The sequence below is a fragment of the Cyprinodon variegatus genome, unplaced genomic scaffold (genome assembly GCF_000732505.1).
Source record: "Cyprinodon variegatus isolate N-32 unplaced genomic scaffold, C_variegatus-1.0 Scaffold8, whole genome shotgun sequence".
Taxonomy (NCBI): Eukaryota; Metazoa; Chordata; class Actinopteri; order Cyprinodontiformes; family Cyprinodontidae; genus Cyprinodon; species Cyprinodon variegatus.
Window position 1 is genome coordinate 93,046 of NW_015150461.1, and position 12,740 is coordinate 105,785.

Below are 12,740 nucleotides of genomic sequence, written 5' to 3' on the forward strand. Positions count from 1 at the left end.
TCAAAAAAGTACTCCAGAGTGTTGTTCAGCATGGGGGTGAGTAGAAAATGAAGGCTAATCATGTTTTGGGTGTACTATTCCTTTAAGGGGTGCTAATACTTTAGCAAGATAGAATTTTAAGAGCTGAGGAAAAAGCTGCACAGTGGTTTATTTCAGGACAGCAGAACTGCTGTCCTGAAATAGACCAGGAAGTGAAATAGACCAAAAATAAAAAAATAAATCCACTATTATTGAAACCCCAACTATCTATTTTCTGTTCACAGTTTGCTATGAAAGGCTCAGTGCTGGGAAGCAAAGTAAACCTGTTTAGCATCAGCGGTTTTAGAAATTACACTTAGTTTGGTGACTTGCAAAGTATCAACTGGCTTATTCAGCTATGACCTTCCTTCTTATTAACGTTAAATTGATATGTTTAGCTCTGTAAGAGTTTTGAAATCTGGTGAAGATCTGTTTTTTTTTTTTTTTGTGATCCAGCTCAGGAGGAATTGAGCTGGTTTCTGTTTTTGCAAATAATTTAATGAGAAACATGGAATCACTGACAGAAGTTAGGCTATTTTATTGTAGTCAGATAAGATTGGACATAAAGGGACTTCAGTTTGCCTATTTAAGGTTAAATCCAACAGTTAACATCTTTTATCTCCTAACAGATGAGTCTGTGTTAATGGATCTGAAAGCTCTGCTGGTTGAAGCCAAGCAGAAGGTTCCTCCGGTCCTCCAGGTGCTCCAGACGGGCGATGAAACCATGCTGGACATCGGAGGTAAGAGTCTTTGTTGCAGCATTGCACTAACATCGTTCCACTGTGCTGTACCAGCAGGCCTGTTTGTAATGTGTCTGTTCTTGCGTCTTCCCAGGTGAGAGGGGCTGCACGTTCTGCGGCGGTCTCGGCCATCGTATTACCGACTGTCCCAAGCTGGAGGCCATGCAGACCAAGCAGGTCACCAACATCGGTCGCAAAGACTACCTGGCTCATAGCTCCATGGACTTTTAAATGCATTTTTCACCAGAATACAAAGTTGTTCTGCTTGGGGTGAAAATAATTCTGTGGAAACGCCTCGGTTACATGTAATGTCACTGAGTTGGGGAAGTTTATTTTATCATTTTGTACAGGTCTGTTGGACAAAAAAGGATTCCTTCTTTGTACCCTTTTCTCTTCGTTACTCATTGTCATATTAGTAAAACACACCGAGGAACGTCAGAACTGTAAATAAAACCTTTTAATTTGATATTTTGTTTTTGTGTCATGTAGAAAATTGGAGAAATAAAAAGTCACTTTAGTTTTTTCTAAAAGGAAGTTGACGTGGTTGCAAAATGATACAAAGGGAAGTTTGACTCAAGAAAACAGCAACACACAACGTGTGTCCTTTCTTTTGTAACAGTTGCATCTTGATTTTTGGGTTTTTTTATTTTGTTTTTCTTTTTTTAAACTCCTGTCAAGCACACTGGTCGACAGTTTGTGACGTCAAGGAAACTATCAGGCATGCGGTATAGGAGGTCTAATTTTAAACCACCTCACCAGTTTTAGTTCAGCATATTTTCGCCACATCTGCTCTTGTGTGAACAGTTTTCAGACAGAGCGTACGAGTATGGAGGTCATCTTCAAAGAGGGGATGCTGTATCTTCAGGGGGCCAAGTTTGGAAAAGTGAGTTATATCATTTATCATCTTAAAGAAATATTCTGCTTACTTTTGAGCATTTGGCCAAATTTCAGCAGTTATAATTTCTAAAGGGTAGAATTTATTACGTCTTCAGCTGCAATTTACACTTTAAGGCACTTATATCAAAATATCTTACATTCCACCTTAAGGTTATTAAAAAAAAATATTGTCTATACAACTATAAGATCAATTGTCCCTCATGTATAAATGTGTTTACACCAACTGGAAAAACTCAGTTAAAATTTATAAGCTTGATTCCATCCGTTATCCGTACAAAGCGGCTAAATGTTCCCATCATGCTCTTAAAACACCTGCAAGAATAATGAGCTGATATAAAAACTCAAGCTGAAACATGGGTATTATTATAGTAAAGCATTCTTGATCCTATCTTTGGACTGCATTGGAAGACTGGATCTATATAAAGAAAAGGTGGAATTCAAGGCTGCAGCATATCTGATGAAATTCAGCTTTTATTTCCTACTGCTGCAGAAATTTGCATTTCAATTTATAGCGCAATTATTTGTTAAAATATGATTCTAGCAACCATAATAAAATGTTGCTCAGTTACATAAATTAATATTTCAGAACCCAAATATGTCTGCATATATATATATATGCATGTTTACACAATGGTGTGAAATGTTCCCGCCCCTTTTTTGCCTTTTTGCAGATTAACAAAGTACAATTTTAAACTTTCTCTGATATCAAATATTTAAGTTCATAAAAACATTTTGTTGTTTATATTTAAGGCGGGGGAAACATCCAAAACAGTCTGACTATGTGGTAAAAAAAAAAAATAAACCCTTCCCAGACTGAAGGATATCGAAGGTTTTGTTTCAGCAGTTGCTTCATGTTGCCAGACATTTACAATAAAATCTAAACCAGCAATCCAAGACCACATACTTGATTCATCCAGGAGGTCGTAAAAGGACCCAAACAATCTAAAGTAGATGACTTCAGTTCCAATCCTCAAGATCCAGTGTACTTCAGCCTTAAGATGAGTCTGCTTTAACACTCTTGAATCAAATGTCTAAAATATCTCCTTGGAATGCAGTCAGTTCTCCAGAGTCCTGCTAATGGCCTGAATATTTGACTCAGGTGTGATGAAGCAGAACCACGTCTAAAAAGTTGTGGGACAATGAACCCCAAGGGACAGCATTTAGGAAACATGATCTAAAGCAATATTGACATAATTTGCCGTAGTTTTCATCTTGTGCTAATAAAGAGAAATTGGGTAAAAACAGCATCCATGGGAGAGTTCTACAGGAAAAACCTGCTGGTGAACACAAAGACTCATTTTATATTTACTAGAAACAAAAAAGTCTTGGTGACCCGCAAGACTTTGGGAAAATATTCTGTCAACTGATAAAAAAGTTGAACCTTTTGAAGAGAGAGGTCCTTTTTAAAAGATGGAGAATGGATTTAGTTGCTGCAAAACTGCTACAGCTTTTAGCATGTATTGTCATCATTCTGTTCAGAAGAAAATAGTTACATTATGTTCGAATAAACTCTTTCTTTGCGCCATATTTTCATGAATTAAACACATTACATTACTATTAAACCGACACCTTTCAAAGTGGAAAGCTTTGTTTCAGGCTCCTTCAGGTTTGTGGCTTTTACGCTACGATGCCGCTAACTGCTAAACCAGCAGGAAGAAAAAGATTTCTAAAATGCGGTGCATGGTGTGAGGGCCATGCAACGTGCTTAGATTGTTTTGACTCTAACCACATGAAAACAAATATAGAAATAGTTGCAGGATGTCATGTTTTCAAATAAATACATTTTTAACAATATCATCAATAAGTCTTGCTAGGCTTTGGCAGCACTTATTTTATTTCTCTCAAGGTATTCACTGCAAACAAAGATTGGAAACAAGTTGACTAAACATGAAAACCCTCCTTGTGTGGCATAAGAAAGTGTTATACCCTCAGACAAGAATTGAAAGATTAACTTCTGTCATAGTTATGAAAAATAAAGCAAGTGTCATCTGCATAAAGTGTAATTTTTGCATATGCACCGCTTGCTTCAGTACTTCTATAATGCTTATTCTGCAAAACTTTAATAAAAATAACCAGTGTGTAAATATATATATATGTATACGTATATACATATATATTTATATATATATATATATATATATATATATATACATACACACGTATATATACATATATACGTATATATAAAATAAAATTATGAGATATGAGGAGCTAAGCAATCTCGATGAACAAAAAAGCGATGTATAATTATCAGGATACCTGAACCACATGTTTCATATTTTAAACATTTGGATAAGATTTACTAGCAAATCCAGTTTCTGAATGGTCAATTCAACGTCTAGGGAGATAATTCAACACTTCTAAAGTGTCTATATTGCTTTTTACTGGTGTGAGCTAATTAAAACACCTCTGAAAGTGTTAAACAGTTAACACTTTGAGAGACTAGAATCAACACTTATAATGTTGCAATTCAACTTTTAACAGGGTTGAATTGATCTAACTCGTGCATATAGCTTCAAAAGTTAACACCGCACACTAGTGTTTTTGGACAAATATAGCTGAGTATCATCAGCATAACAGTGGTAATTATTCCCATGCTGCCTGATATATTGTAACCACAGCTACCTTTGGGCGCGCTGACAGAAGTAAGGCTGTCCTAAACAAACCTGGCAGTACCCAGATTGATATGTGTAGAACTGATAAGAGTTTAAAGTTTATTATTAGGGAAAACACTGATAATTATATATTTTAAAATCAGCACTTAACAGATTGGCTAGAATTTAACTCTGCTGATTAACAGCTCCTCTTTGGATGAGCTAACTCTCCTAAAGCTCAACTGAACAAATGTTGAATTAGCCCCATACTTTCAACATACCGTGCAATGGGAATTTAACACACTAGTGTTTGCAGTAGCATGTAGCATCACCCAGACTGTTATGGACCAGGGGAATGGATGGTAGTAGTTCCTGAGGCATAAAGCAGGAATCCAATAACCGAGGCTGGTTAACTGATAATATGATTGTAACTTACATGATGAGTGTAATTTTCATAGACACTGTTTGGGATAGCTTTACTTTGTTTTAACCTTTGTTTCTTTAACATTACACACCCATAGCTAGTCGGATCAGAAAAACTTTTGAACCATAGCAGTGTGAATAACATCTGTGCTGGAGGTTCTTTTACTGATATTACACATTTATTTTGTAAACCGCTTCAATCATTCTTACTGGTTGACCCAAAATTTGTCCAGGAAGGAAACTCTTTGCCGCTCATGTAGAAAAACTACCAACACTACCTTGTCATCAGTTTTTTTTTTTTTCTCACCAGCTGATTCTAAGGAATCCTCCCACCACTCATAGGTGAGGACAGGGCCGCCTGTGAGTGCTGTGGGCTGAAAGCAGCATCTGCTGCTTGTTGAGAAAATTACTTTTTTCCCATACATTATTTTCATGCAATCCATCTTCTCCCGCTTATTCCGTCAGGGTCACAGCCGGTCAGGGTCATTGATGCTGCAAGGAACAGTGCTACAAACTGCGGCACTGTGCAGCCCTCTTTTCAAGCCATCTCTTTTCAAATCATTTACATAACCATCTCTGGTCTGCATGTGTACTCAGTCTAAATCAGAGGTTTCCTTTTAGATTCTTAACTTTTTATGCCAGCAAGTCGGACTTACTACCAGTAAAACTGCTCTGATCATGCTGGTATATTTTAGAGCCCTATCTTAAACTATTCTTAGCAGATGAAAAAAAAAAGAAAAATACTTTAATACTTTTGGCTGTAATACATGAGGAATTTACCCTTTTAACCACAAGACAAGTACATTTTAATCTTACTAAGATTTAAATGTGGGTTTGCTCAGATCTGCTGTTTGCTTTAAAAAAAGGATAGCTCTGAATAATTAGCACTTGTTGTTTATATTTGGAAGTGGGTAAAAGATAACATTACTATGTAAAGTAAAGGATGTAGTTTCCATAGTGTTGGTTTCAAACAAACAAAAAGAAAGACTCAGAACTATTTAAACCAACCTATTACAGAGTTAGACGCAACTTAAATTTTTTCAAAGAGGCTGATTATCTTGGTTTTATCAGGTATTATTTGTATAGACGAACGTTTTTGGCTATTTTTACCAGGTTAATATTTGGGTTATCCGGTGCTTGTATTTTGTACTTTTAAAGACTGATGATAATAGTTAAACTATCTCACCTTTGCATGACCCCAGCCATCATTAGGGACCTAATCTTAAAACATATCGAACATAAAACCACAGTAGCTCAAATAATACTTGTCGCATTTAAGGGAAAACAGAGTGGAAGACAATGAGGAGCTGTAGATATTTTAAACTTGGTTCCCTAAAATTATTCTCAGATTCTAGACCTGAGGTCTAAGGTTTGTCAGTAGGAGGTGGAGAAAAGGGAAATGAAGTTCTCTCTTCTGGCTTTCTCCCCTGATAAACAGGAACTATGAGTTTTCTGTAAGCCTTTGACTTATTTTTCACTTCAGCACTGTGAATGCACCTTCACAAGAAGTATCGGAATAGAAACGTGACTTTTACCTTGTAAAACTACTCATTGTTCCTGTAGGTATAGTACAAACCATTCCCACACTGACTCCAGTGTGAAATTTAATTTTTAAAAAAACCCAACAATATAAGGAGAAGTTCAATTATTGTTCATTCGTTTTGTAGTTTAGCTTCATTTATCTTTCACTTAATTTGGACCAGCTACTCATTCCCCACAGCATTATGCTGCCAGTAACATGTTTAACTATGTTAAGGATGATGCACAATTTTAAATATTGTTGGTGAGTTGAAATTCCAGGTATTCTGGACTGCAGAAATAATCTTTTATGTTTAAAGAGACGAGAGACATGCAGTTCACATTACTTTTTACTAGGATGTGCTTTACAATGAGACTCGCTTGTACAAGGTACTTACATGTTTAAAAATACATTGTAAAATAATCTTGATGAAGGTATTAAACATAAAACTTATTAGCCCAAAATGTCCCTGTTTAAGTTTTTCTTAATAAGCTGTTGCAATTTTTTTTATCTTATATTTGTCACCGTTATTGAAAAATATGACTCTACAGTACAACTGAAAAACCCCAACATACTAAGGAGTGTCACAACCTTACACCAATGCTTCGTCAGATTTATTTTTAGCATTTAATCTTCACAATTCTAGCAAATTTTCAGTTTCAGAAAAGAAACTCTGATATTATGTAATTTCTTTTCCTGGCATTTTGTCCTTTAGAACATTTGCTTTCAGTAGTACCTTAAAGAGATGCTACAGAGAATCAAAATGACTTCCTGGTAATGGGCTATGAGTAAGAATATACAATGAAGAAGAATTATTGGAAGACTCTTAGGTTTATTCAATAATGATTATAAAATTAACGTGTGTGTGCTTATAAACATTGAAGCAAGGAGATGCTTCACTCTGTCTTATGATTCAGTCAGCTGAGCATCCTGTCTTATGACCTGATCAACTGTCCTGTCAGAACAATACTCTCTTTTGTAACCATGTGTTATGTTCTGTTAATAAAAGGCGACTGCAGGAGGGAGGTTGAAGAAAGAGCTGGAAGTTGGGTTGGGCTTTTTCCACTCCTGCAGGTGTTGTTTGAATCTCTTTCCTGTGTGGACTCAGTTTCTCTTTTACAAACCTACATTTTTGAACCCAACAAAGACCTAAGCTGGAAAATAACCAGGCACTGGTAAAATCCTCATTAACCAAATAGGACAATGTGTTACGATCTGAAGAATCCAAACAGTAATGTTTGGATCACACTACTTCAATGTATCTTTTCCTGATAAACGATGGCAGCATCATGATCTGATTCTAATTCTCTTCCAATGGAACATTGGTGTTTTTCTAAGTGAATTAAATCATAAACACGAATCAGTTTAGACTCTAAACCTTTAGATATTTCATAGAGATGCATTTCAAGCCTCACAGTGAGTCTGAGCCTAAAAGACAACAAGCAGTCAGAGGGATGAGCACAACAGATGTCTTCCCAGTCTGAAAGAGAGAGTCAACAAGTCAAAAAAACATTCTTACTAAATAGCCCATAAATTACATAGAGCGTTTTTTAAGCCAGAGAACATAATCGAGGCGCTTTACGAAGCCGGCGTTTCGGGGGTCTGTAAACAATCTTTTTTTTATTAAGCCTTCAGAGTGGGAAGATTTTGAAACACCGTTTTCGCGTTTCCATCTTTAAGCTTTGACCGCATTTTTTTTCTTACACACATGCGTCATAGCGTCGCCTCTAAACATGCATGCGCGACACAGTATCACAACAACAATGGCGCCGTACTGTGTTGAATGGTTGCTGCTCATGCTACTCACCCTGCTGTCGGGCTTACAACAGAATCTTCTTCTTCTGGAATATCTCCAGGAAGAACAGAGCAATATCGATTTGGCTCTTCTTCTAGGGGTTTTCCGGTTTGGTTGTTGTATAAATATTACTGCGCATGCCCAACATTTCATTGCCTGTTTTCGCCTATTTTTGCTTTGGCACAACAGCGCCACTTACAGGCCTGGCATACATTTTGCAGCGTTTTCATGCATTCATGTGGTCGATCACATTTATTTTACGTCTCCGTCTTTAAGACAAACGTTCTGGAAAATATTAGCGTTTCGTGTTCGTTTTGACTTCGTGTGGACGGGGCCTGAGTGGTTTGGTGAAAAATTTGTGAATTTAGGCCAGGGTTTGACTTCGTGTGGACGGGGCCTCAGTCATTCACCCATTCACAAACACACTGATGGTGGTAAACTACATTGCAGCCACAGCTGCCCTTGGGCTCACTGACAGAAGCGAGGCTGCCGTACACTGGCGCCAGCATCTGATCACCATCAGTAGGCAATGCTGTTGAAATGTGTCTTGGCCCAGTACACAGCTGAAAGCTGGAGCTTAAACCGACAACCCTCAGGTGCGGGGCAAACTCCATCAGACGCCACTGTCTCCACTAAAGAGGCCTGAATGCAGAAATTGAGTCAGAGTTGCTTGAGGAGCGGTTTTAGTTTGTGGTTTTAGTTTAGTTTGTTCACCTGTGTGTCCAGATTTACCGTAACTATTAGCCAAGAAAAGTTTATTGTATTGCACATTTCAGTAACAAGATTACAGTAATTAAAGCTTTTAATCATTAATGAAAAACAGAGAAAAGTACTTTGCAGTGGCATAAATCAAGCGGGTTAAAGTTGGAAAACAGACTAAGTATGCTTCATTTGACAGTTCATATAGTCCACTTTAAACAAATGCATTTATTTTTATGGTATTTGAAATAACTTAAAGCTTCAGCCCTTTTATAGTCTTCTGGGAGTTTGTTCCACTTTAGTGGAGCATAGGAACTAAACGTTTCTTCTCCTTGTTTGGTTCTGGTCATACAGAGTATATCTGATAAAAGCTGAGTGATCTTGAATGTATTTTTGATGCTAAGCCCTCAGATATATAGAAACTAGCAGATATATTTTAAGGTCTTTTTTCCGAGATGCAGGAAGTCAGTGTAAGATGATGCGCTCCACTTGCTTAGCTGCAGTAAGGACGCTGGCAGCGAGATTCTGCATCGGCTGCAGCTGTGTAACACACTTATTATTAAGTCTGTTTTTAAGATGTTACATCAATTCTTATAAAGCGAAGGCCACAGAATGGGAACTATAGACATGAAGTGCAGGCTATATTTAGGGTTTCAATTACCACTAGATTAATTTACCCTTAGGCAAAAAGAGTGAGGAAGCAGGCAGTAGCATTCTGAATCAACTGCAGCTGACTAGTTGACACTTTATCTAGTCCATTTTTGATGTGTTAAAGAAGTTTATTATTATCTCTCCCACTACTTATTTTATTTTTCAGCTTGAGTATCAAATTCTGTATCTTTCATAAAAGCTGGAAAATTTTTATCACTGTTGTTAGTATAATTATCATTGATGATGTGTGAGTTTATTACACCTTGGTATCGGCTGCCTGTTGCGAGTCAGAACTGATGTTTTCCATATAGGTTTATCTGGTTAAGACGGTTCCTCTGTCCGGATATGCAGTTATAATCTTCATTCTGTAAGAGGCAAATATTTGTGAATGGCATGAGAGCGGTGTCCTTCAACTAAGAACAAATTGTAATATTTTGATAAGGCTGGAGCCATTGATGTCTTCTCATCTGCTAACGTGTATGATGTAAAATATGATGATGTGGCAGACTGGAGATGTATAAAAGGCCTTTTTAACTATTAATCGGGGCCACTTTATGAAAGGTGAGCCCGAAGGGGAGCAGCAGCCAATCTATAAATTCATAGCAACTCTTCCGATCTGTTAGGTTAAAAAATGTAGGTTCGTAAAAGAGGGACTGAGTCCACACAGAAAGGGATTTTCAACAGCTTCTGCAGAAGGAGAAGAGAGCCGCAACCGAACTTTCTAACTCTCTCTCCCGTACTTCCTCTGCAGAGCGCTTTTATTAACAGAACATAACACATGGTTACAAAACAGTATTCTTCTGACAGGACAATTGATCAGGTCATAAGACAGGAGCTCCACTGATTGAATCATAAGACAGAGTGAAGCATCTCATTTCTCAATGTTTTATATGTACATACATTAATTTTATAATCATCATTGAATAAACCTAACAGTGTCTCATGGTTATTTAATACATATAAGTTATGAAGTGTTATTTAAAGAGTTTGTCCCGAGTGATCTCTTCTCATAGATAGATAGAGCGTCAAGGTGCATATACTGATCTTTAACACTTTCTTGAAAACATGGAACAGTTAAATGGACTTTTTAAAGGCTTGCAAGCACTGTATCCAGGTACGCCGCTTGGTAGCGAGGTGGTGAAAGAATCTACTTTTATATTATTCATATCTTAATGACTAAACATCAACAAAATCTTGAGGTTTTTCAGCTTGTGTTTTGGTTTTACAAATGCAACTGAAGTTCATGTAATTGATGAACAAGCATGAAATTATCTTGTTTAGATCTTTAGATTTGATTGCTCTAATTAAAAATTGATATAAAGACACTCAAATGATGTTTAGTCCTTTTGATTTTGCTCTGGTTCCTTTGCTATGCATCTTTGACCAATCAGCCACCCTTTGGGTTCACCAATAATTTCTTACAGGGAACACAGCAGTAAAAGAACCACAGGCTTGACATGCAAAGAAAAGCTATATTTTGGGTTTAAATTACAACTACATTTTTATTTTGCCCTGTAAAAATATTAGAGGTTAAATTATATTTTCAAAGACATTAAATAGAGCCGCTTTGTTTGTCTCATCAGAGAACCTGGCGGAAAATCTGGATGGTGCTTTTCAAACCCAGTTCCACAGGCGTGGGTCGACTGGAATTCTGTTCAGCTTCTGATGGCAACGCTTTCAGCGACCAGCTGAAGGCCAGTCGGCAGAAAACATCAGAGAGAAAGGTGGTGCGTTTAACTGACTGTCTCAGTGTGACCCCTGCTCTCAAGGAGTCGTGCCCTGCCCGCTGCACAGCCTTCTACCTGAACACCACCCAGTCCACCTACACCTTCGCCTCTGTGGAGAGCCAGAGCTGGATCCATGCCCTCAGCACACTTGCCTTCCAGGTATCACCTTTCCTTATGGCCTCTTCAGCTGCTCATCTTTCATTTCACATCAGCGTTTTAATTTGGGAAAAATGTTTAGACACCTTCCCCACAGGCTGATACCGATAAGAACATGGGGAAGTTGAAACATTATCTGTAACTTCTACCACTTCTCTAATTCTTGTGCTTGCACAAGCCATGTTCTTGCTTCCATCTTACTTTTGTGAGGTAATAAAAAGCATTGATAAGAGGGAGGCGTTTACTCTGTGTAATGTTTACTGTGGCACTTTGTTTGCAGAGGGATCCTGGAGACTCCGAGAAAGGGGATTTTGAGGGAGGGAATGGCTTTACCATGGAGGACAATGACCTTTACTCATCTTGGCAAAGAGGTAATTCTCATTATTTGTACCATTAATCCAGGAAAGCAAGCACAGTATTGCATTGTTTCAGGTAACTGTTGAAGCACTCCTTTGTGGAACTACTTCCCAAAAAGCTGTATAAAAAGTACTATTTAAGAAGGGAAAAGAGGAGATTTTGTCATTTTTACTCTGAATGAATAAGGCTAAAATATATTTCCTTTTACCTGTTAATGCCTTTTGAAGAGACATTTTTACAGGTAACTTCTTGGAGGATAGTGTTGTTCAAAAAGGTTTTGTTTTTTGAATGCCTCAAGAAAAAAAATCAAAGCAAGTTTCTACAAAGATTTTAATTCAGCTTGAGATGCATAAAAAACACTTGTTCCTCCACTGCCATTAAGTGACACAAAAAAAAAAAAAAAAAAAAAAACTACAAAGGACAATGAGTTTTTTTTTTTTTTTACAAACAACATGGCTGCTTCTTTACTTGCTCATCAGCAGGGGTGACCCCCTCTATAAATAAAGCAGCTATTGTGCTACGTGTGACCACAATGTAAAAAAGGCTCAACAGTAGCAGCAACATGAAAGAAGCTCCTGATGCAGTTCATCAATGAGACAGACTGTATATTCATTTTAACCAAAGAACAGGGCTTGCATTCCTTAGTATTATTGCAGTATTATATACAGTATTATTGTACAAGAACTCCTCCTCTTAAAACAATTGGAGCCTCACAAAACTCTAAGTCTAAATCATGTCACAGACTCTGCATCAAACATCCATATTAATGCGTTTTTGTTTTTTTTTTTTGCACCATGTTCTTTCTCCCACAATGTTTACATTTGATCACTGCTGCACTTTAAGAAAATGGAAATGTCATGAGAGCTGTACAAAATGAAATAATATTTTGTATACACTGTGTGTAAAAAATGACAATAAATGTTGTCTAAGTCTAAGTTTTGCCAATATAAGGCCAATTTATTTTTTTAAATTAGCTTTAAATTGGCTTTATTGAGCTAATTTGCATTAACCTGACTCCGCCAGATGGATTTGCTCCGCATATCCATCTGGAAACCTTCCGTTGAAGTAATTTTGGGAATGGGCGAAAATACTGTTTAGCTGATTGGCCTATATTGGTGATAGACGGGCCAAATAAACCAATTAGATCAACAAAGCATATGACGT

General features: G+C 37.2%; 2 protein-coding genes across 2 annotated transcripts in view; both read left to right on the forward strand.

The window, feature by feature from the left end:
* ddx41 (DEAD-box helicase 41) overlaps window positions 1-1,205 on the forward strand; it is a 23,972-nt gene extending 22,767 nt beyond the window's left edge. The window contains exons 15-16 of the mRNA XM_015376779.1: window positions 648-758; window positions 853-1,205. Coding sequence (XP_015232265.1) covers window positions 648-758; window positions 853-989 — 248 coding nt within the window. The 3' untranslated portion in view covers window positions 990-1,205. The remainder of the gene's footprint in view (window positions 1-647; window positions 759-852) is intronic.
* A 200-nt stretch (window positions 1,206-1,405) lies between these two features.
* dok3 (docking protein 3) overlaps window positions 1,406-12,740 on the forward strand; it is a 19,098-nt gene continuing 7,763 nt past the window's right edge. Inside the window, exons 1-3 of the mRNA XM_015377274.1 lie at window positions 1,406-1,641; window positions 10,920-11,222; window positions 11,500-11,590. Coding sequence (XP_015232760.1) covers window positions 1,585-1,641; window positions 10,920-11,222; window positions 11,500-11,590 — 451 coding nt within the window. The 5' untranslated portion in view covers window positions 1,406-1,584. The remainder of the gene's footprint in view (window positions 1,642-10,919; window positions 11,223-11,499; window positions 11,591-12,740) is intronic.